The sequence below is a fragment of the Aedes aegypti genome, chromosome 2, assembly GCF_002204515.2.
Source record: "Aedes aegypti strain LVP_AGWG chromosome 2, AaegL5.0 Primary Assembly, whole genome shotgun sequence".
In the NCBI taxonomy this organism is placed as follows: Eukaryota; Metazoa; Arthropoda; class Insecta; order Diptera; family Culicidae; genus Aedes; species Aedes aegypti.
In genome coordinates this window covers 233263472-233288550 of record NC_035108.1, presented here as the reverse complement: position 1 = coordinate 233288550, position 25079 = coordinate 233263472, and the positions used below count along the sequence as shown (strand labels likewise).

The following is a 25079-nucleotide window of genomic DNA, read 5'->3' as shown; positions in this document are numbered from 1 at the left end:
CCAGCATTTCATCCAAGGATTACTGGAGTTTTTTCTAAATATTTTGCAATTAATTACTCCAGAAATTATCACCCATGGAATATTCAAAAGGACATTTAAGGTTCTGCACCACATAACACCACAGATTTTTTTTTTCACGAAATCTTCCTATCATTCCTACACATTTTTTAAGGATATTATCCAAAGATTGTTTTTTTGTTTTCGATTATCTCATCATCTCATTCGATTATCAAGGGTGACTTAAGAACTTACACAAGTTTTAACAGAATTTATTCTAAGATTTGCTTTCGCAACGACGTACACGATTTTTTTTTCGACGATTTCACATGCTTTCTGAAAAATTTCATTCACATTTCCTTGGAGAAATACTTAAAAAACAAGGAAGAATGCTTGATTTTTTTTTTAAACTTCCTTGAGAAATCTTTTAGAATTATTGGATGACTTCCCAAAGAAATCTTAGGAGCAATCTCTGGAGTAATTCCTGAAGGTATTCTTAGAGAAATTTTAAGTTAAAATCTTAAAGAACAATTTTATAGAAAATCCAGAGAAATCCTTGGATACAACTAGAGTAGTTTCTGGTTCAATATTCCAACATATTTTAAACGAGAGTCTTGGAGGATGTTCTTGAAAATCCGATGAAAGAATCACCTGATAAATTCCTGGAGGACTGAGGGCTTTCGTTAAAAAATATTAGAAATAATATATGCAAGAATTCTTGTTGGAATCCCTAAGGTATTGTTTGTAGTACTCTTTGAAAAGTCCAGGTTTTATTCAAAACATTTTCATATTCCTTAGGAAAATTCTTGGAGAGATTTCATGGAAAATAATAACTAAATGAACTCAAATAATAACTAAAAGAAATCTAAAAAAAGTTATCTATTTTTTCATCCAACCTGAAGAAATTATTTGCCGTAATGGCACAAGAAATTTCCTAAACTTGTTTTAGAAATATTCTCTGAGAAATGTCTCCTGATAGGTCTCGTTTTGGTTTTTGATTACCGTTTGTATTCTTTTCGGTCTCATTTTGGTTCCTGTTAAGTCTATTTCATCCGGAAAGATTTTTTGTTTAAATTTCCTAGACACTTAGTCGCTACCAGAATTGCTCCATGCACAATTTTGAGAATTTTTGAAAAATATTTGATAAAAACACGATTTTGGAAAAGTAATCTGGAATTTGAACAACTTTAAATTTAAAATTTCGTTACAATTATGATTAACCCTCACTTTTCCCTTCAATCCACTATTTATCTACGAAAAAGCTTTTTTATAGAAATTGTTTGAATAAAAAGGTTAGCAAATGAGCTAAATTATTCGAAACCTGTCCAAAAAATTACTGTTGTTATTTATCAATAGTTTTACTATTGAAGCAGTTAATTGAGTGTTGGGGTAATCTGATGTGTATAGAATCATATTTATGTAACTATTTTGCATTGTATATATCTTATTCAGTTTCTCTTAAGTTCGTCGAAAATCAATGGAGCTTTGGAGCTACCATGGGAAACAGAACATTTTCGAATAAAATGTAAAATTTCATCATTTATCTTAATTACTACATATAACGGTAAAAGGTATACAGGTCAGACGCGATTAACCGGGGGCTTGATAATCCGTGTTTCTATTATCTGAAAGAAGTTTAACGGATTATTTGTATTAATTTAGATGGAAATATACCTTATCAAATATGTAGCAAATGATTTTTTACCAACCATTAACACGATTCAATGTAGGTCAGAACTGTAAGAATACTTGCGAAAACATCGGTAAACTTAGTTTTTATATTTACATATTGTCACAAATCTAAATACTAAATCTCTCCATTCTATGGAAATATATAGTCTAAATTAAGATGCACCGAGAAATAATCTCACAGAACTTCCCATTAAGGGGGTGGATGGTAGTTTAGATATTTCAAAATATACCCAGACAACCAGAAGTCGCATAAAAGTTCACGTAATAACTCGTTTATTCATACAAGTTACATCAAACCCGCAAAACACGGTGGATAAAATCATCAGATTGATGAGTTTCCTCGCACAAAACGCTTTATTTCTGAGTTCATTTGTACATTTTGTTTCGTCCAGTACATTCGTACAAAGTAAGTCGAATCAATCCGTAGCAGCTGTCAAATCATCATTTGTTATCATAAGTTAAGTCGCATAAGATCACAGGTTAGCTTGGTAGAAAATTTTTACGCTCGCATTGTATATCGCCTCCACATTTGTACGTAGAAAGCCTTTTCGCGACATCTTATAAGTGAAATTTTGCAAATACAAAGCCTCCAGGTTAGAGTGTCCATCCCGGGACATCCCGCACGCTAACTTTGAAGTACCCATTAATGGGTACTTTCGTACCCATTTCAATGAAAAGTGGTTTAACTCATTTAATGGGTATTGGCCATTTACTCATTAAAGAGTATTTGGCTCAAACTTCAAAACATGGGTATAATTTACCCCTCATAGATTTCACAAAAATGGGTAAAAAATACCCCCCTCTTGCCGGCAAATACGGGAAACAACGATTTCGAAGGAGGTTTTAAAATAAATCAGACGACACAACACATAGTCTAATGAACATCATTTTATTAGATGATTACTTATGAATAAACTGCTAATTGGGATACTTTTACGTTGAATTTTTCATTGTCCGTGTCTCTTACTCCATATCTTCCTGTTCCAGATCCCGGATGAAAAAAACGATCTCTAATTGCCGCTTTCCATGTTTCTTCGAGGGTTCTGTGTTGAGGAGAAGTGAATTAAGCCTTTGATGTAAATAGTTTGTTCAAAAAATAGTTACTTACCATGATTCTTTCTACAAATTAATGATATATAATTCGTGGCAAAATATTCAAAGTTTTCACTCCATATAACGACAAGTGGCTTTTTTACCCATTATTGTTGACGGATCTCATTCTTCAAGAAGAGTAAAATGTACCCTTTTTAATGTCAAAAAATAATACCCTTTTTCTGACAACTCAGTACTAACAATAAAAATGGGTACAAGAAACCCATTTAATGGGTACTTTAAAGTTAGCGTGCGAGACAAAAAATCCCGGGATTTGACAAATTTCGGGATTTCCCGTTTCCCGGGATTTTATTTCTGACATCCCGGGATTCCCGGGATTCCCGAAATGTACGTAGAATACGAGGAAAACCACTAAATTTCAATGAAAAACAATGACATTTTTCCTCACTATCAACCTTATTTGATAAAGTAGAATAGCATAATGAAAAAGAGAATAAACGAGTAATTATTTTCATGAAAGGATTAATTTACCAAGTAAGAAACACATATTTTTATTTGTCTAGTTGCAAAGTTTTAATGCTTTTCTTTTCAACATTAGTTGTTCTTATAAGCCTATGCTGAGATAACAAATTTGAAAGTACACCTAAACTGCCGCAAATCGCAAGTCAGATCCATCTGTGAAAATTAGGCATTGAGAAAATTGACTAAGAAGTTTTCAATCTCATTGTCCATACAAATGTTCTAAAAATTCCAGGAGGTTGGAATATGTTTCGATCTAAATGAAACTTTCATTATTTGCTTTTCACTCCATTACCTCTCCAAGAAAAATATAAAGATGACCAAATGGTCGGTGTTCAGACAGACTGAACCAAGTGATTTTTAATGGTTTCAGTAAAACGTACTCCAGGAATTCGAAATACACTCCAACCTCTTTTTACGACCGTTTTTTTACCGACGGTTCTTTTTCCGACCACTTTTTTACGACCGAAATTCAGATTAACGACCGTTTTTATAAATGATCATTATCTTGAAAAGTATTCAAAATAGAGGATCATGATGTTCAGCAAAATTGTTCAGTAGTTCAAGGGCTAACATGTGGCGGTCATTCAATTGCGGAATTCTGCCACTAGGCGGCGCTAGTGTGCATAGAACTTTTGTTTTGCGGATAGCTCAGGATCCTGACCACTTAGAGAGATGGCGTCTTCGACAAAGTTGTTCAGTAGCTCAAGGACTATCATTATAAACGCTATGAAGTTCAAAATTTTGCCACCAGGCGGCGCTAGTGAGCATGAAACTTTTATTTTGCAGATATCTCAGGATCCTGGCCACTTAGAAAGATGGCGCCTTCGGCAAAGTTGTTCAGTAGCTCAAGCGCTATCATTATAAAAGTTATGAGATTCGAAATTTTGCTACCAGGCGGCGCTAGTGAGCATAGAATTTTTTTTGCAGGTAGCTCAGGATCCTGGCCACTTAGAAAGATGGTGTCTTCGGCAAAGTTGTTCAGTAGCTCAAGCGCTATCATTATAAAAGTTATGAGATTCGAAATTTTGCCACCAGGCGGCGCTAGTGAGCATAGTTTTTTTTTGCAGGTAGCTCAGGATCCTGGCCACTTAGAAAGATGGCGTTTTCGGCAAGGTTGTTCAGTAGCTCAAGGACTATCATTATTCTAGCCAAGAGATTCGGAATTTTGCCACCAGGCGGCGCTAGTGAGCATAGCATGTTTGTTTTCTCGATAGCTCAGGATCCTGACCACTTAGAGAGATGGCGTCTTCGACAAAGTTGTTCAGTAGCACAAGCGCTATCATTATAAACGCTATGAGGTTCAAAATTTTGCCACAAGGCGGCGCTAGTGAGCATGAAACTTTTGTTTTGCGGATATCTCAGGATCCTGGCCACTTAGAAAGATGGCGCCTTCGGCAAAGTTGTTCAGCGCTATCATTATAAAAGTTATGAGATTCGAAATTTTGCCACCAGGCGGCGCTAGTGAGCATAGATTTTTTTTTTTGCAGGTAGCTCAGGATCCTGGCCACTTAGAAAGATGGCGTCTTCGACAAAGTTGTTCAGTAGCACAAGCGCTATCATTATAAACGCTATGAGGTTCAAAATTTTGCCACAAGGCGGCGCTAGTGAGCATGAAACTTTTGTTTTGCGGATATCTCAGGATCCTGGCCACTTAGAAAGATGGCGCCTTCGGCAAAGTTGTTCAGCGCTATCATTATAAAAGTTATGAGATTCGAAATTTTGCCACCAGGCGGCGCTAGTGAGCATAGATTTTTTTTTGCAGGTAGCTCAGGATCCTGGCCACTTAGAAAGATGGCGTCTTCAGCAAGGTTGTTCAGTAGCTCAAGGACTATCATTGTTCTAGCCAAGAGATTCGGAATTTTGCCACCAGGCGGCGCTAGTGAGCATAGAATTTTTGTTTTCCCGATAGCTCAGGATCCTGACCACTTAAAAAGATGGCGTCTTCGGCAAGGTTGTTCAGTAGCTCAAGGACTATCATTATTCTAGCCAAGAGATTCGGAATTTTGCCACCAGGCGGCGCTAGTGAGCATAGAATTTTTGTTTTCCCGATAGCTCAGGATCCTGGCCACTTAGAAAGATGGCGTCTTCGGCAAGGTTGTTCAGTAGCTCAAGGACTATCATTATTCTAGCCAAGAGATTCGGAATTTTGCCACCAGGCGGCGCTAGTGAGCATAGCATGTTTGTTTTCTCGATAGCTCAGGATCCTGACCACTTAGAGAGATGGCGTCTTCGACAAAGTTGTTCAGTAGCTCAAGCGCTATCATTATAAACGCTATGAGGTTCAAAATTTTGCCACCAGGCGGCGCTAGTGAGCATGAAACTTTTGTTTTCCGGATAGCTCAGGATCCTGGCCACTTAGAAAGATGGCGTCTTCGGCAAAGTTGTTCAGTAGCTCAAGCGATATCATTATAAAAGTTATGAGATTCGAAATTTTGCCATCAGGCGGCGCTAGTGAGCATAGAATTTTTTTTTTGCAGGTAGCTCAGGATCCTGGCCACTTAGAAAGATGGCGTCTTCGGCAAAGTTGTTCAGTAGCTCAAGGACTATCATTATTCTAGCCAAGAGATTCGGAATTTTGCCACCAGGCGGCGCTAGTGAGCATAGAATTTTTGTTTTCCCGATAGCTCAGGATCCTGACCACTTAGAGAGATGGCGTCTTCGACAAAGTTGTTCAGTAGCTCAAGCGCTATCATTATAAACGCTATGAGGTTCAAAATTTTGCCACCAGGCTGCGCTAGTGAGCATGAAACTTTTGTTTTCTGGATAGCTCAGGATCCTGGTTACTTAGAAAGATGGCGTCTTCGGCAAAGTTGTTCAGTAGCTCAAGCGCTATCATTATAAACGCTGAGGTTCAAAATTTTGACACAAGGCGGCGCTAGTGAGCATAGAATTTTTGTTTTCCCGATAGCTCAGGATCCTGACCACTTAAAAAGATGGCGTCTTCGGCAAGGTTGTTCAGTAGCTCAAGGACTATCATTATTCTAGCCAAGAGATTCGGAATTTTGCCACCAGGCGGCGCTAGTGAGCATAGAATTTTTGTTTTCCCGATAGCTCAGGATCCTGGCCACTTAGAAAGATGGCGTCTTCGGCAAGGTTGTTCAGTAGCTCAAGGACTATCATTATTCTAGCCAAGAGATTCGGAATTTTGCCACCAGGCGGCGCTAGTGAGCATAGCATGTTTGTTTTCTCGATAGCTCAGGATCCTGACCACTTAGAGAGATGGCGTCTTCGACAAAGTTGTTCAGTAGCTCAAGCGCTATCATTATAAACGCTATGAGGTTCAAAATTTTGCCACCAGGCGGCGCTAGTGAGCATGAAACTTTTGTTTTCCGGATAGCTCAGGATCCTGGCCACTTAGAAAGATGGCGTCTTCGGCAAAGTTGTTCAGTAGCTCAAGCGATATCATTATAAAAGTTATGAGATTCGAAATTTTGCCGTCAGGCGGCGCTAGTGAGCATAGAATTTTTTTTTTGCAGGTAGCTCAGGATCCTGGCCACTTAGAAAGATGGCGTCTTCGGCAAAGTTGTTCAGTAGCTCAAGGACTATCATTATTCTAGCCAAGAGATTCGGAATTTTGCCACCAGGCGGCGCTAGTGAGCATAGAATTTTTGTTTTGCGGATAGCTCAGGATCCTGGCCACTTAGAAAGATGGCGTCTTCCGCAAAGTTGTTCAGTAGCTCAAGGACTATCATTATTCTAACCAAAAGATTAGAAATTTTGCCACCAGGCGGCGCTAGTGAGCATACAATTTTTGTTTTGCGGATAGCTCAGGATCCTGACCACTTAGAAAGATGGCGTCTTCGGCAAAGTTGTTCAGTAGCTCAAGGACTATCATTATAAAGCTATGAGATTCAAAATTTTGTCACCAGGCGGTGCTAGTGAGCATGAAACTTTTGTTTTCGGTTATCTTAGGATCCTGGCCACTTAGAAAGATGGAGCTTTCGGCACAGTTGTTCAGTAGCTCAAGCGCTATCATTATAAAAGTTGAGAGATTCAAAATTCCGCCACCAGGCGGCGCTAGTGAGCATAGAACTTTTGTTTGTGCTTTCCTGACCACTTAGAAAGATGGCGTCTTCGGCAAAGTTGTTCAGTAGCTCAAGGGCTATCATTATTAAAGCTACGAGATTTAAAATTTTGCCACCAGACGGCGCTAGTGAGCATAAAAATTTTGTTTTGCGGATATCTCAGGATCCAGACCACTTAGAGAGATGGCGTCTTCGACAAAGTTGTTAAGTAGCTCAAACGGTATCATAATAAAAGCTATGAGATTCAAAATTTTGCCACCAGGCGGCGCTAGTGAGCATAGAATTTTTGTTTTCTGGATAACTCAGGATCCTGGCCAATTAGAAAGATGGCGTCTTCGGCAAAGTTGTTCAGTATCTCAGAGACTATCATTATTATAGCTAAGAGATTTTAGAGTTTGCCTCCAGGCAGCGCTAGTGAGCATGAAACTTTTGTTTTGCGGTTATCTAAGGATCCTAGCCACTTAGAAAGATGTCGGCTTCGGCAAAGTTGTTCAGTAGCTCAAGCTCTATCATTATAAAAGTTATGAGATTCAAAATTCCGCCACCAGGCGGCGCTAGTGAGCATAGAACTTTTGTTTTGCGAATAGCTCCGGATCCTGACCACTTAGAAAGATAGCGTCTTCGGCAGAGTTGTTCAGTTGCTCAAGGACTATCATTATAAAAGCTATGAGATTTCAAATACCGCCACCAGGCGGCGCTAGTGAGCATATAATTTTTGTTTTGCGGATAGCTCTTGATTATGACTATTCAAAAAGGTGGCGTCTTGGGCAAAGTTGTACATCAGCTCAAGGACTATCGGCGCTATGAGATTCAAAATTTTGCCACCAGGCGGCGCTAGTGAGCATGAAACTTTTATTTTGCGGATATATCAGGATCCTGACTACATAGACATGGCGTCTTGGGCAAAGTTGAGCTACTCAACAAGTTTACCGAGGACTTCATCTTTCTTAGTGATAAGGATCCTGAGATATCCGCAAAACAAAAATTCTATGCTCACTAGCGCCGCCTAGTGACAAAATTTTGAATCTCATAGCGTTTATAATGATAGTCCTTGGGCTATTGAACAACTTTGCCGAAGACGCCATCTTCCAAAGTGGCCAGGATTCTGAGATATCCGCAAAACAAAAGTTTCATGCTCACTAGCGCCGCCTGGTGGCAAAATTTTGAATCTCATTACTTTTATAATGATAGTCCTTGAGCTACTGAACAACTTTGCCGAAGGCGCCATCTTTCTAAGTGGTTAGGATCCTGAGCTATCCGCAAAACAAAAATTTCATGCACACTAGCGCCGCCTGGTGGCAAAATTTTGAATCTCATAACTTTTATAATGATAGTCCTTGAGCTACTGAACAACTTTGCCGAAGGCGCCATCTTTCTAAGTGGTTAGGATCTTAAGATAGTCGCAAAACAAAAATTCATGCTCACTAGCGCCGCCTGGTGGCAAAATTTTGAATCTAATAGCTTTTATAATGATACCGCTTGAGCTACTGAACAATTTTGCCGAAGACGCCATCTTTCTAAGTGGCCAGGATTCTGAGATATCCGCAAAACAAAAGTTTCATGCTCACTAGCACCGCCTGGTGGCAAAATTTTGAATCTCATAACTTTTATAATGATAGTCCTTGAGCTACTGAACAACTTTGCCGAAGACGCCATTGTAAGGAAGTAATGGAAGTGTATTCAAATAATCTGTTCAGACATCATCTAATAATAAGCAGGCTTGGAAAAACTGGTTAGAAACCAAGAAACAAGCTACATTCAGTTATTGGTCTAATTTTGGCTCGCAAAGACGTTTTGAGAAAATATTCTCAAATAACTACATTGGCGCAGTCAGTAGAGTAAAATAAGAAAAAAGTGAGTTTTCTGATTGCCAAAGGCAGAAACTCAAAATTGTACATATAAAAAAAAGTAGTCTCCGACGGACATGGGCGGAGACGAATGAGCGATTTCCGATGGAAATAGGCGGAAATTCGCGAAAATATTATGGTCTCTGATGGACAAAGGCAGAGAACCGCAAAATAGATTCTGACGGAAATGGGCAGAAATCTAAAAAAAATGGCTTCCGATGGCAGTCGAAAATAGCTTGAATGCGGACAGAAAATAAAATGTTGAATCAATGAGCAAATTAAACAGAGCTTCTAGAGGTTTCCATAGAAATAACAAACTTGGCCTGAAAAAAAATAAAGAGCTTTTGTTGCACACTGAACTAAAAAGTGATTCACGTTTCTCAAAAAAAAAAAAAAAAAGAAAAATAAGAATTTGATGTCATTGTTTAAGAAAAGCCTCAAAAATAATCTGTTGTTGCAAGATCGTTGCAAATTTCATTTTATTCATAATACTAAAAAAAAATACATGATATTAATTGTAGATATATAAAAGAACAAGTGAACAAATTGTCAATTGGCAATACGTGATAAATACGACAATGTATTTCATTCAGTGTAAACTGCTGAGGCGACGCTTCGCGTCGTTTTGATATATGGTTTGTTTTCCTGTCTCTTGGAAACGTAACATAGTATGCGCATACGAAAAAAAATCACTTCAGGCATTCAGTTGTTAAGGCTGTACATAAGCGAAAAAAAAAATCTGAAGATCTGATTTAAGATAAATTAATTTCAATATTGGATCATGGAAACTAGAAAATTGAAGAGAAATGGGTAAGCATTTCAAGATTAATTGGAGAAAAAAAATATATATATATATATATATATGATTTTGAATTTATGTAGTGACCAGCATACGGCTTCAAAAAAAGGTGGCTGAGGCAGGTGAAAAAACGGCATCGAAAAAAAGGCTCCAGAAAGAACTAGAAGCGTCGAGAGCAGAAAACGCATCACTCAGGGCACAACTTCAAGAGATGGCCAATAACGTGAATCTCGCTACATCTTCTGTGTCGGAATTCGGTGAGCATAGTCCGGCGGCACAATCCAGTGAAATACGCACCGAGCGGCAGACTGCTACATGCGAGTCGATGATGATGGCCTCTATGAATAATCTTTCATTAAGTACGCTGAGTGTTCCGGAATGTAAGCCGTCCGATGGAGAATTCGAAGTTGACAAGCAAGCATACCTACGCTGGAAGGACATTTTGGAAACATCGTTGAATTTAATCAACACGACGGATGAGCACATGAAGATGGGAATTTTTAAAATCAAGGCAGGCGCAGGACTGTTGGAAATCTTCAATGGAACAGTTTCAGCTCCGGGCATGCCTGATGAAATGGTATTTCCCTACTCGAACGCCATCGCTCGCTTAGACAACTATTATGGATCAAGAGCGTACTTACTATCACAGAGAAGCAAATTGATGAACTTGAGCCAATTATCAAACGAAGGAAACATACAGTTCGTGCGGCGAATCGGTGTCGCAGCCAAGTTATGTGAGTACACCAGCGATGAAGAGATGGAAGCGATTGCGAGGACAATTACGAAAGGCACCAATGACAGTACTGTGCGTGCACTGGCATATCGAAACTGGACCAAGCAAGGATCAATGAAAGATCTCATAGATATGGTTCGAGATAGCGAGATAGAAAAATTCAACGAGGAAGAATTTCAACGTAAGCAAAAATCGGCCGTACCGGTCCAACCCGCTGTAGTTGCGGCAGTTTCACATCAAGGAACAAACTCTGCTCAGAAATATTATGGTCAGCAAAGACAAACAGGCAGTAATCGACACTTTCGTGGCAATGGAAGAGGACGATTTGAGTCACGCGGTCAGGGCTCCCCGCGAACGAAATTCTGTTGGAGATGTCGGAGCGTTTACCACTCTTCGCTGCAATGTCCCCTAGCTGACAGAGTGTGCCGAATATGTAATCGAATGGGGCATATTGCACGTGCTTGCACGGAACAATTGGTTCAAGGTCGGACAGGACAGAAACGCTCAAGTGACAATACTGATGAACAACCGTCACGAAAAGTAGCGATCATTTCGAAGGTGGAGGACCAACCACAGGAATCAACACAGGTACTGGATTCAGCTAATGATGAGTAATTCGTTTTAAATGCTATAAATATTTGACTTTTGTTGTTACTCTAGAATTGCTTAAATTACTTGAATTTGATAAAAAAAAGCTTTTGTAAATAATAGCAGCAATGAAATTTTATATCATGATTAATAAAATAAAATAAATGCAAATGAACTAGTTGTACAATAAAACATGATTTTGGTTTGCAGGACTGCAAGACAATCGTAGCTGCAACAACCCATATCGAGGCGTATCACATTTCCAAGAACAGTTATAATTATTCAGCAATCAACGAAAAAGGTTTAAACAGAGTCCCGTTCAATGTCGGTAAAATTGATATATCTTCAAACAAACCCCAATCTGAAAACGAAGCATTGATTCAAGCTAGCGTGGCAGGTGTGGAAATTCTATTCTTCATTGACTCAGGCGCCCAGGTCAACACCATTACGAAAAATTTCTTCGATCTTATACTCTCTAATCCAGAGAATATTTATAATTTAAAATATGCAACGGATAAACCTCTAAAGGCATATGCTTCAAGCAGCAATATCGAAGTTATAGCTACGTTCAGTGCTATCTTATTCATATCGGATGATCGTCCAGTGTCGATGGAGAAGTTTTACGTAGTGAATGAAATCAGATCGCTGTTGGGTTTCAACACAGCATCAAGATATAGTGTTCTGGCAGTTGGACTCAACGTTCCGATTCGAGATACAGATGATCTAGCATGGCCATGCGAGCTTTATGCACCTTATATTCGTTCCGTGTCATCAGAGAAGTTTCCAATGTTCAATATCGCACCAGTTCGTCTACATTATAACAAAGAAATTGCTCCAGCTCGGAACATATTTACGCATATTCCACCAGCGTTCAAGGATAGGACAAAACACATGCTGCAGGAACTTTTATCTTCAGGTATTACTGATGAATTCATGGACTGCTTGTTCTGTTACGCCTTCTTAGCTATATCTGTAGTTATCATACATTCATGTTTCATTACGCAGGTATTATTGAAAAAGTGACTGAATCTATGGACCGATCGTTCTGTTCCTCCTTGTTGGTAGTTCCAAAAGGAAAGGCCGATATTCGTCTAGTGATCGATCTTCGTGGGCCTAACAAATGCATATTTCGTACACCTTTCAAAATGCCAACATTCGAGTCAATCCTGATGGAACTTCATGGTGCAAAATTTTTTTCGACCATTGATCTTTCAAGCGCATTCCATCACGTACCGCTGGCCGAAGATTCCCGTCACTTGACCAATTTTTTCGCTGGTGATACTATGTACCGTTACTGCCGACTACCCTTCGGGCTATGCAACGCTCCTGATATTTTTCAGGAGATAATGCAAACAGACATCCTTGCTGGCTGCAAAGGGGTGGTTAATTATTTAGATGACGTGCTAATTTTCGGCGATACTAAAGAAGAACATGACGCAAATCTTCGTGAGGGTAAATTCATTATTGTTTTACGTAAGCCACACAGAGTTTTGAGTATATTTTCCAATTTCAGTTATGCATCGGTTTGAAAATCACAATGTCAAGATAAATCAGCAAAAATCGAAAATTTCACAGGCTTCAGTGGATTTGCTTGGGTTTACTTTATCATCAGAAGGCTGGAGCATAGAATCAGAGAAAGTTAGTGCAATCAAGGGCTTTCGAAGGCCGCAGTCTTTGGCAGAAGTGAAAAGCTTCCTTGGTCTGATTACATTTGTTGAGAAGTTCATATACCATAGGGCAGACAAAACTAAAAATCTGAGAGATTTGGTGAAGTCTGACCAGTTTTATTGGGATACAAATTTAGAATTTGAATTCAACTATCTCAAAGATCAGGCATTAAAGGCGATCGAAGTTCTAGGATATTACAGTCGGGACGATGAAACCGAGTTATATGTTGATGCGTCCCCGTATGCACTGGGGGCCGTCTTGGTCCAGTATGATAGTTCATACAAAGCAAGGATCATTGCGTGTTCTTCTAAAGCTCTTTCGGAAACTGAACAAAGATATCCACATACACATAAAGAGGCGTTGGCAATCGTGTGGGGAATTGAGAAGTTTTCAATATACCTCACCAGTAAGTTTTTCACTGTAAGGACTGACGCTGAAGCAAATGAATTTATATTTAACGGGCAACACAGAATTGGAAAACGAGCTGTATCTCGAGCTGAAGCATGGGCTTTGCGCCTACAAACATACGATTTCAACGTTAAAAGAGTCCCTGGAAACATGAATATTGCAGACGCAGTTTCAAGATTGGTAATTTTCGTATTTTTCATAAAAAGATAAATTATTTTAGAATATGTTTTTGCATTTATTATTAGATTCAACCTGTGCCATCAGAATCGTTCGATGAAACGCATGAGAAACATTTACTTTACTTTCTTGACGTGGGCATGATGGAAATCACATGGGACGAAATTACAATCGAAGCTGAAATAGATGAAGAACTCCAAAAAGTAAGAAACGCCTTAACTTCCGGACAATGGGAACAAGGATTGCGAAGATTTGAGTCCGAGGCCAAGAACCTTAGATTGTTAGGTCCTCTGGTATTCAAAGACAGTAAAATCATTCTTCCAAGAAAGCTACGCGGCAAAGCAGTGAAATCTGCTCATGAAGGCCATATGGGAGCACTTTCTGTGAAACGTATTCTTCGTGAATACTTCTGGTGGCCAGGGTTGGCCAAGGAAGCAGACGAGTATGTTAAAAAGTGTGAAACATGTCTTCTTTTATCGCATAAAAACCCGCCAATTCCATTGTCCAGTCGAACTCTTCCACACGGGCCATGGGAGATTCTTCAAATTGATTTTTTCACGGACAAGGACTTTGGATATGGAGAGTTCTTAGTAGTAGTCGATACTTATTCGCGATATCTCTACGTTGTCGAAATGAGAACAATTGATGCCGATGCTACTAATCTAGCTTTGAGTCGAATTTTTGAACTATGGGGATACCCATTGGCCATTCAGAGTGATAATGGCCCCCATTTCAAAGTGAGAAATTTATCAAGACATGGGAGGACAAAGGTGTGAAAGTATGGAAATCTATTCCCCTGAGTCCCCAATCAAACGGAGCAATAGAAAGGCAAAATAGAGGAATCAAGGAAGCGCTTGCGGCAGCAAGAATCGATAAAGCAAATTGGAAATCCGCTCTGGACCGATACGTACATATGCACAACAAAGTAAGGCCGTTATCTCGTCTAGGGGTAACTCCTTTCGAGCTTTTAGTAGGCTGGAAATTCCGTGGTACATTTCCTCATCTTTGGAACGAACATGAAAATAATCTGGATCGGTCGGAAATACGAGAAAAAGATGCTATGTCAAAGTTGGAAAGCAAGCAATATGCAGACGAGAAGCGAGGAGCAAAGCCTTCGGATATAGTGGTTGGCGATACTGTGGTATTATGCAGATCCAAACGATGTAAAAGTGACCCCACGTTCAGTTCTGAAAAGTACATTGTTATTGCTAGAGATGGAGCCAAAATAGTTGTTTGTAGCGACCGTGGTATTCAGTTTTCTAGGAACGTTCAGGATGTTAAAAGGGTACCAGAAGGTTTAATCACGAACTCCCATGAAAGTTGTTCAAAATCGAGTGATCATCAAGAGCAATGCCCCATACTAGAGGATGTACAAAGAAGGCCAAATCGTGCATCGAAGAAACCTTCCAAGTTTAAGGACATGTTACTTTATACAATATTCGGATAAATAAAAAAAATAGTTAAGAATTTTAAACCTGTTAAATATGAATAGAGCTAATAAATATCGTTAAAAAATATATATATTTATATATATGTTTTATCGCCAATGAAAAGAAACACTAATTTAATACTTCTTGAATGAAGGAGTAGATACAGGGAGTAATGTAAGGAAGTAATGGAAGTGTATTCAAATAATCTGTTCAGACATCATCTAATAATAAGCAGGCTTGGAAAAACTGGTTAGAAACCAAGAAACAAGTTACATTCAGTTATTGGTCTAATTTTGGCTCGCAAAGACGTTTTGAGAAAATATTCTCAAATAACTACAGCCATCTTTCTAAGTGGCCAGGATCCTGAGCTATCCGCAAAACAACAATTCTATGCTCAATATCGCAGCCTGGTGGCAAAATTTCGAATCTCATAACTTTTACAATGATAGCGCTTGAGCTAATGAACAACTTTGCCGAAGACGCCATCTTTCTAAGTGGCCAGGATTCTGAGATATCCGCAAAACAAAAGTTTCATGCTCACTAGCGCCGCCTGGTGGCAAAATTTCTAATCTTTTGGTTAGAATAATGATAGTCCTTGAGCTACTGAACAACTTTGCCGAAGACGCCATCTTTCTAAGTGGCCAGGATCCCGAGCTATCCGCAAAACAACAATTCTATGCTCACCATCGCCGCCTGGTGGCAAAATTTCGAATCTCATAACTTTTACAATGATAGCGCTTGAGCTAATGAACAACTTTGCCGAAGACGCCATCTTTCTAAGTGGCCAGGATTCTGAGATATCCGCAAAACAAAAGTTTCATGCTCACTAGCGCCGCCTGGTGGCAAAATTTTGAATCTCATAACTTTTATAATGATAGTCCTTGAGCTACTGAACAACTTTGCCGAAGACGCCACCTTTCTAAGTGGTCAGGATCCTGAGCTATCCGGAAAACAAAAATTCTATGCTCACTAGCGCTGCCTGGTGGCAAAATCTCGAATCTCTTGGCTAGAATAATGATAGCGCTTGAGCTACTGAACAACTTTGCCGAAGACGCCATCTTTCTAAGTGGTCAGGATCCTGAGATATCCGCAAAACAATAGTTGCATGCACACTTGTACTGCCTGTTGGCGCAATTTCACTTAACCAGTGTTGCCAGCTACGAAAAAAATTTTGAACCCTTCATGAAAAACTGGACTACAGTTGAAGAGTATTGCTATGTTGCTAAGCATTATATTTTTCTGTTCCGCTCAAGTTTGATGGTTTTGATCTTTACTTTATTCTTCTTAAACAGTGTTGCCAGCCACATTAACATTTGTGATTCGGCCGACTGTATGGCACGCAACACTTCCTTCAACTTTGGTGAACATTCGTTATCTTCAAAAATTTTTAGTATTTGCATATCACACCCCCATAAAATTGGCTCTTTTGATAACAATCGAGCAGTGTTGCCATCTATTACCAAAATATGGAAACTTGAACGGCCATTTTGGAAAGTTCTCAACCCATGCTTCAACTTTGCAGAATATCTCGAATCAGTATTTCCGCATCTAGACGTTGCATTTTTCAAAAACATAATTATTACCCTGATTTTTTTTACGACCGATTTTTTTTACGACCCCCCGATAACGGTCGTAAAAAGAGGTTGGGGTGTACTAAAATATACGCATTATTTGCTGTGATAATAGATCTCATCTATTTGATGATGCATCAAAATCAAAATAACATCGAAAAATCCAGAATTGATGGAGTTTTTCAAGTATATTTACAACGTCAAAAAACCATGTAGTCTGTCTGAACCGACAAAATAACGATTCGTTTTTGTGTAACACGATGCGAAAATCTGCAGTGGGATTGACATGCGTTTACTTTTCATTATGGGCCAATTTTCCTAATTTTACTGAAAAAAAAAGGATTTCTCGTTAGAGCAGCTGAAAGATCATTAGAAGATATAATGAAAACTGATATCAACTCAATTTTGACCAAAATGCAGATGGGACTGACTTGCGATTTACGGCAGTAAACTTCAGTTCGTTTCTTTTATTCTAAAGTTGTTATGACTTTTTAAATGTTTGAAGCAAATTGCTTTAAAATTATGACTTAAGTTTTAATCATACTTCCATTCATAAGTGTTATAGAGAATTTGAAAAAAAAAATTCCATAGCAAATCCGTAATTAGTCAAGCTAAGCATTGATTTTTGTTAGGTTACTTCATCAGAATAAGAAAGTCTTATATGAAATGTGATTTGCTGCAATTAACATATTATTTTGAAAAGTTACATTATCTGTTTATCTCATTAAAAACAAGTTGTATTGTTAAATTTTTACTTCCATTTCAACCAAAATGCTAGCTTCATTTAAAATTTGATAAATCCCGGGATCCCGGGATTTCCCGGGATAAGCATAGATTTTTGTCCCGAATCCCGGGACGAGTAAAATGGCCGGGAAATGGACACTCTACTCCAGGTGATTTCGTTATACGTACATTTTGATAGTCTGGGTAGTTTACCATGCTGCATTGAATTGCCGGACGCTTCGAAATGCATGATGCATCATATTCTTCTATGTTCATTCAAAATGGTGAATATTCAGGATTGCTACCGTGTGATTTGCTAATCATTCAATTTGGGGCAGGAGCTTTCGTTCAGTGTATAAGCATAAAATCGTTTTCCTGTCATCACAACTGCAAGCACTTGCTATGTAGGGTATTTATGGTTGTAATGCACCAGTAGATTGGACTATGCAATAAAACGTATATTTTCCGATAAAAAACGACGTGTTCTGTTTTATGCTGGATAGGGGGATTAGGAGCATAATGAACATGTGGGGCGAACTGGACACCCCTAGAATCTCTGAGAATATGCATACTTAATCACAAGTTCGTACACTACATGAAATCTGTATTGCATTTAAAATGTTTGGCGGTATGAACGTTTATTATTTTGCTTCAATTGTCCTTTGAAATTTGACATACATTTTTCTTAGTTTCAAATTGGCATATAAGAGTTGTGTTTGATCCTTCGACCTTGACGCTTGCTCTTGCGAGGGCAGGATCAAACATGTCGCGCGTCGGTCGATCAGTAGTGAAAAAAGTGCCGCGATAATTAGTTGTGTTTGGTCCTTCGACCTTGACGCTTGCTCCTGTGGGGGCGAGTGATGAGGGCAGGATCAATCGTCTTGCGCGCCGTTCGCGTAGCAAGGTTGAATAGTGTCGCGGGTCGCGGAACGCGTTAGTTGTGTTTGATCCTTTGATCTTGTCGCTTGCTCCTATGGGGGCGAGTGACGAACACTTGTTCGGCATTCAATGCGTTTATCGAGTAATATCGCGAATCCGGTTAGGCGCATTCATTTCAAATTATATATTTATCGTTTACCAAAACGAATCCCTACCCCATATCCAAACTCCCAGTGTTTACTTGTGGAAGTGCAGAGGACTCATCGGCTTCCATAAAGCAAGTAACACGTCAACATTTCCCTCCCATCCCCAAATTGACCTGCATTCGGACGCAGCCGGCGCCGTTATTGCTTGTTATAATAATGAGAGCACCAGTACTTACACATTGAGGATGCTACTGATCCCGAGTAGCGTCTGTTGGTTCCCTGTGTAAGTACAGCTGTTCTTGCAATAACGGAGTAGCATCTGCGGGTGGTCAATCATGCTCATGCTCATGCTCAGTTTCAAATTGGGGTTTCAAGGCGGTGGAAGAATCTAATTTTTGAGCAAAGTACAAACCCGTCGTACTAACATCAAACTTGAAAACTAGCCGGAGGTAAATTAAATACTTTACCATTTTATGGTCTTAAAAGGAACATTTGCTTAACGTGTCCATTATGCCCCTAATTCCCCTAGATCGTTTCTAGTTTAATCGATTTGACAGAAATTTCAGCTTTTTATGTTTTCAAAAAATCATATAATATATTTTTACAGAAATTTAGCTCCCTTGCATCATTATTTGTCGTCGTCTTCCAGTAGTGGATCAACTAATGGAAGCTGTTTTGTTAATAGATGTATAAAAATGCCTAAGAGATGTTATTTATACTTCATTCGAAAGATTTTAGTTGCCGAGGGAAAAATGTTAAAACTACAGTCGACTCTCCATAACTCGATATTCAAGGGACCATCGAGTTATAGAATTATCGAGTTATAGAATATACCAACACAAAAAATCACAAAATCGAAGAACCAAATTTCTTTATTTCCAATACATATATAATCACTTCTGTAAGCAAGCAATATTATTTCGTTGTTAGTTTTTTACAAACTATAATTTGCAAACTTTTTTCGAAATGCCCGGAAAATCACGATATTTTTACTGACAATATTTTTTTTTACTTACCTGTTTTTCAACTTTTATAACAACTTGTAAGTATTTATTTACCTCCAAACAAGATTTAGACCAAGTTTCTCCAAATAAGAATTATTTTAAAATGGATATCGAGTTATGGAGAGAAATTTACCTCTTACCGGACATCGACTAGTGGAGATATCGAGTTATAGAAATATCGACTTATGGAGAGCACGATGTATGGAAATTTGAAGGGACCGAAAAATCCATCGAGTTATAGAGTATATCGAGTTGAAGAATATCGAGTTGTGGAGAGTCGACTGTATGTAAAAATCAAATTTGTTTGAAATTCCTTGTATCATTACCGAACAGCTACGATTTTACCCCATAACCCCGAATTCCATTTCCCCGAATGCCATCACCCCGAATTCCATTACCCCGAATGTACCATTACCCCGAATTCCATCACCCCGAATGCTATTTCCCCGAATTTACCATTATCTTGATATGATGATATTGATAACATTTCCCTATCATATAGGAATTCGGGGTAATGTCATTCGGGGTGATGGGTCGTTCGGGGTTTTGGAATTCGGGGTAATGGGATTCGGGGTAATGGGGTAGAATCAACAGCTACTACTAGAGCACTAGCACAACTACAAGAACACGTGTATCAAATCTATGACTTTTGGTCGAAAGACATTTGGTCGAATGACGTTTGGTCGAAAGTACGTTTGGTCCAACGGACATTTCGTCGAATGGACATTTGGTCGAAAAGGTTTAATTGCAACAGAAAGCATACGATATTTGGTCGAACCGGCATTTTGTGGAAAAGATAGAGGTCGAATCTAAATAGTATAAAAACAAAGGTTTACGTTTAGTCTGACTATCGTCGAGAGTAGCATTTTGTCGCTAATACAAGAGTGATTGAATAATTGAAAAAGTATCAGTCATTTTACCAACAATCTATATGCGATAAGCAAAATTTTGTTATTCAATTTGATGGACGCTCTCCCAGCATATTGATCAACCCCTTGCGTTTTTTGTACGTTTCATGCTGCTTTTTCGTTCAGGCATGTTCTGTGATTCGAGATATGCTGATCTCAAATGGAAGCAAGCCAACTTTTGTCGCCTTAGTCAACTCGTCTTCCCTTTCCCGATGCATAGAATTAGCACAATTTTGATTTTTTAATAATTAACAGCTTTAACTGCAAACTCTGTTTTTCACCCGAGGTCATCAACATTGTCAGCAAAGCCATATTTTTGCTTGAGCAATGTTATTAAGCTGGAAGTCGCAATAAGTAGAGTTATCGACACCAAACATTCACTTTACCATAAAGGTTTTCCTTGAAGCATTTTTTTCCTGCCGTTTTAATTCTGATTTCCGCATTCAAAAATCTTACCCATGTCCGTAAGCGAAATTCAAAGAAAGATCCCGAGCACTCTCCGAATACTTCTATCAGATGAAAATCAGCAGTTACGAAAAACGATGATATTTCAAAAGAATAATAAATAATAAAACATTATATTCACATCGTTGAGTAATAAAATAACTTGTTGAGCAGTTTTTCAAGGAATGATGATATTTTCAAAGAATAATAAATTCACTGCAGCTAAATATTTCAGTCAATATACAAAAAACCTACTTCTAAAAAGTTCATTTGGATAACCATCGAAATCCTCGATTTTAGCATAACTTCAAATCACAAATAAAAAGATGTATGGAATTTAAAAATAAGACTACATAAAATGTTCCGTTTTTTATTCAACAACAGTTAATGATTCAGATTATTTAAAAGAATACGTTATATTACCAACTTTGCAAAACTTAGAAAACAATAATCAATTCAACCAAATGATCCTCCAATAAAGCATTTGAAAATAAGCTTTCAAAATTTCCGTTCAACTGGACGTCATTCGACCACAATAAATGTTCCAAAGCAATTCGACCAAATGTCTATTCGATGAAATGTCCTTTCGACCAAATGTACTTTCGACCAAATGTCATTCGACGAAATGTCCTAAAGCCCTACTGGAATACGTGTATCAATAGTGACTAAAGAAATTGTATGCTCAAGACATTTTTTTTTAATCTTTCTATATATTTCTCTCATAGTGGAAATGTTATGATTTTTTTTTTTGCTTGGGTAATCCACTAATGGCACCGGTACCTCAATGTAAACAGAATATATTTTGCTTTTCTTACGTTTGACGAGCGCATCGTTTGTCGCTTATAAGACATTCAACATTTTCTGCAAGAGAACAATCAAATATTGCGTCCATGAATTGAAGGAGCGGTGTTCAACTAAATTTAGACAATGGCCATAATTTTGAAAAATGAGGGATCTTGATTGGACCCTCATAATTATAATCATGGTACTTTCCGGATGTTCCGTGCTTTTCTGCCTTCCGGTGTTTTTCAAATTTTGGTATTTTCTGCCTTTTGCGTTTTCTGCCTTCTGGTGTCTTTCGGCCTTTACGCCTTATGGAATTCTATCTTCTGGTAATTCTTTCTTATGGTTTTCGACCTTCGTGGTAAGATTAAGTCAAACCTCTCTTTACCATGGTCTGCAAACCTTCACTGATTTTCGGATTCAAATGAAAACTATGCAATAGTTATCAAAACATGATTCTATGTTCATTAGACAAATCTAACAACTATTTATTTCAAAAGTTGAACTGATTCTCATAAATTTTGTGTATTTGCAAAAATGTTTGTCCAAGCACTTTGCCTAAAAACGCTATTTTTGTATAAAAATAGTCGACTTAATTCGTGTGAGGGAAAGGGTTCAAACAATTAATTGAATAAAAAATTAAAATAGAAAACATGTATAGGTACCTAATACAATAGACAGAAAATGATTGTGCAACACGTACTCATTATTATTATTTTTATATTTTTCAGATGGTAAACCAATGCTGCGTCTTGGAGACACCGGAGATTGGGTAGGCACATTTGAAGGCCACAAAGGTGCCGTGTGGGGTGTTGCCCTCAACAACAAAGCCACACTGGCCGCATCTGGAGCTGCAGATTTTACCGGAAAAATTTGGAACGCAGTGACAGGCGAAGAAGTACACAGCCTTCAACATAACCACATTGTAAAAACGGTTGCATTCGATAGCAATAGTCAATGTCTGGTAACTGGAAGCAATGAAAAACTAGTCAGAGTATTTGATCTAAACGCATCAGGTACACCCGTGGAATCATACTCTGGTCATGCTGGTAACATTAAACGGGCCATATTTGCTCGTAACGACAAGTATGTTATTAGCTGCGCTGATGACAAAACCATGCGCCTGTGGGATCGTACAAGTGGACAGGAAACCATGCGCGTTGAATTCAACGCACATCCAAACAGTTTGGAGCTGTCACGAGATGGAAACATATTGACTGTTACCTATGGCTCTAACGTTGCCTTCTTTGAAACGGAAACACTGAAGAAGATGAAGGAAATCGTTGTGCCAACCAAAGTCAGCTCAGCCAGCTTGCATCCTGACAAACAAATGTTCGTTTGTGGTGGAGAAGATTTCAAAATGTACAAATTTGACTACATAACTGGCAACGAAATTGGTATGATACGATACGAAAGATGTCTACAGTAAAACTAATGTTCAATTTTGCCTTTCAGAATCTTTTAAAGGTCATTTCGGACCCGTTCATGCCGTGAGCTTCAGCCCAGATGGAGAATTGTACGCAAGTGGATCGGAGGATGGCACACTTCGACTGTGGCAGACCACAGTTGGTAAGACCTACGGCCTTTGGAAGTGCACTGAGCCGACCGATCTCAACAATACAGTCAATTCTACTGCTACTACTCGTGAAGTGACTGCCAACTAAGCTCTACACCTGCATTGAACATCATTTGAATTCAATAAAATGAAAATCAATAGCCGGTAAGTTACTTTTATTTCTATTTTAATTTCTTGTGTTATTTAACACAGGAATTTATGATTTATCCCGCCAACTTAACAGTGTAATTATTCCAATGAAATTAAAATATCTTTTTTTTTTCTAGACAGCAATCAGTGTATTCATTGCTTGAAAATTTTGATAGGTTTAAAACACGTACATGATAGTAATTTATTATTTTCAACGATTAAATCGCGTTGTCCCAAACTTGTTGACCGATGTATGTAGAACGAAAAAGAAATCCCTACGAGGGGAGGTGGGGGGCACTACAAAGAAAAACAACCGGGGGGATTTTTCCAAACAAAATGTCCTCATGGTTTATGAACAGCCCCTAATCTGCCTGTTCACGCACAACGCGAACAGTGTGCAACACTTCAACCCTGATCAGTTCAGTCATAGTTTTCACCATCTTGTTGATCCTCTCTATGTAATCCATTTCCCCCTATTCCCATTCATGTAAAACAAGCACATAACTAATCTCGAGTCGCCGCGAGTATTTCGGCTACCACCACTAACAAACACCCTTTCCTACCTGAACCACACACACACTACTTCACGCAACCCTACCGTCAAACTTGAGCTCTCCATCATCACATCACCCGGACCACCGATTGCAGCATCCAGTACATAAGACAGTGGAAATTTCCCACCGAAGCCATTTCACTGTGCATGCAATGAGTCCTTCTACCTGCAGCCTACTTAAGGAGCTTGCGTGCACAGATATATTCATTCAGTATTCAGTATCTAGCCGTTGTATGGCACGCGAATAAACCGTCTTAGTTCGAAAACCGTTATCAAAAGTGTTTCCCTCACCGAAGCAGCCCAGCTAGTAGTCCTTTATAGGACTGTTGTTAAGAAACCATATTCACAGTCTGAGCTATCGACAACCCAGGCATTCCTTCAGGAGAAGGAATTGGCCGATCATCCCTGGCATTCCGAAGAGGAATTGGCCGCCGAAGCAGGGATCCTTCACTCCGGAAGGATTGCCCTCGTCAACTACTGTCCGTGATCGGACATTTTGGTCCCATCGAGCCGGATCTGAGTGATCCGCATCCAGCGTGTTGCACCCGCAACCGTGGCTTGGCAATCAACCGATTGCCCATCGTTCCCGTTGTTCCCGTCGATGCTCAGCAGAGTTGCTTAGGAAAATATTCCTTGCTGCTTCGATGAGGGAAATTGCCTTCCGTAAGTGCGAAAGTAAGTCGCGAGTGAGAAACATTTCGCGAAACGTGAGTGCGAAAGAGAACTGGATAAACTGTTCCGAGAGTGCGTGAAATCGTCGCCGCGGAAAGTTAAACCGAAGTGAAAGTCGATCCACCAGTGCGAAAAGTTGCCACGTGTGCAACTTGTTGAACGTGTCGAAACACGTTCGTACCTGTCGTCGTCGTGCGGAAGCGAAACGCACCATCGCCGTGTTCGATGCCGATCGAGCACACACCAACGAAAACCGACCAGAAGGAGAGGATGGCGGAGCTGAAATCGCTTGTTCACCTACGCGGACAGGTGAAAGCGAAAGTGACGCGCATCCGCAATTCCGTCGAAGAAGCATCCGACGCAGGAGCAGTGCAGTTGGACTTGATTCAGCTAAAGCTGTACCAGCGGAATCTGGAAACCCACTACAAGGAATATTGTGAGTTGCATCGCCAAATTGTGACTCTGACGCCCGCCGAGAAGCTGATCGAGCAGGATGAAGCGTACATCGTGTTCGAAGCCCAGCACAACGAAACCTGCATGCTAGTCGAAACGCTAATCCAGTCCATGACCGACACCACCGACATGAGACTGCAACGAAGAAGCCAGCAAGAAGAAGCACCCCGCATCATCGTCCAGCAGCAACCGCTGAAAGCACCCATCCCCACGTTTGATGGGAAACCAGAGAACTGGCCACGCTTCAAGGCCATGTTTCTCGACGTGATGAGAACCTCCACCGATTCCGACGCCATCAA

The 25079-nt window shown here is 39.3% G+C and overlaps 1 protein-coding gene and 1 long non-coding RNA gene across 3 annotated transcripts in view; one reads left to right on the top strand and one right to left on the bottom strand.

Annotated features, from left to right (window-relative positions):
• LOC5569119 (serine-threonine kinase receptor-associated protein) overlaps nucleotides 1–23340 on the top strand; it is a 68972-nt gene extending 45632 nt beyond the window's left edge. Inside the window, exons 2-4 of one of the 2 annotated variants that reach the window (XR_002500413.1) lie at nucleotides 22129–22794; nucleotides 22853–23117; nucleotides 23240–23340. Coding sequence is in view for 1 of the 2 variants with exons in the window: in XM_001652672.2 (XP_001652722.1) it covers nucleotides 22129–22794; nucleotides 22853–23061 (875 nt within the window). In the remaining variant the exon portion in view is untranslated. Of the gene's footprint in view, nucleotides 1–22128; nucleotides 22795–22852 lie in introns of both variants that reach the window. The other variant, XM_001652672.2, reaches the window with a different exon arrangement.
• Nucleotides 2560–3027, bottom strand: LOC110676468. Its single transcript, XR_002500416.1, has 2 exons — nucleotides 2798–3027; nucleotides 2560–2732 (listed from the first exon to the last, which is right to left on the bottom strand). It is a non-coding gene; the product is annotated as an uncharacterized LOC110676468 (long non-coding RNA).
• Nucleotides 23341–25079: the final 1739 nt, after the last annotated feature.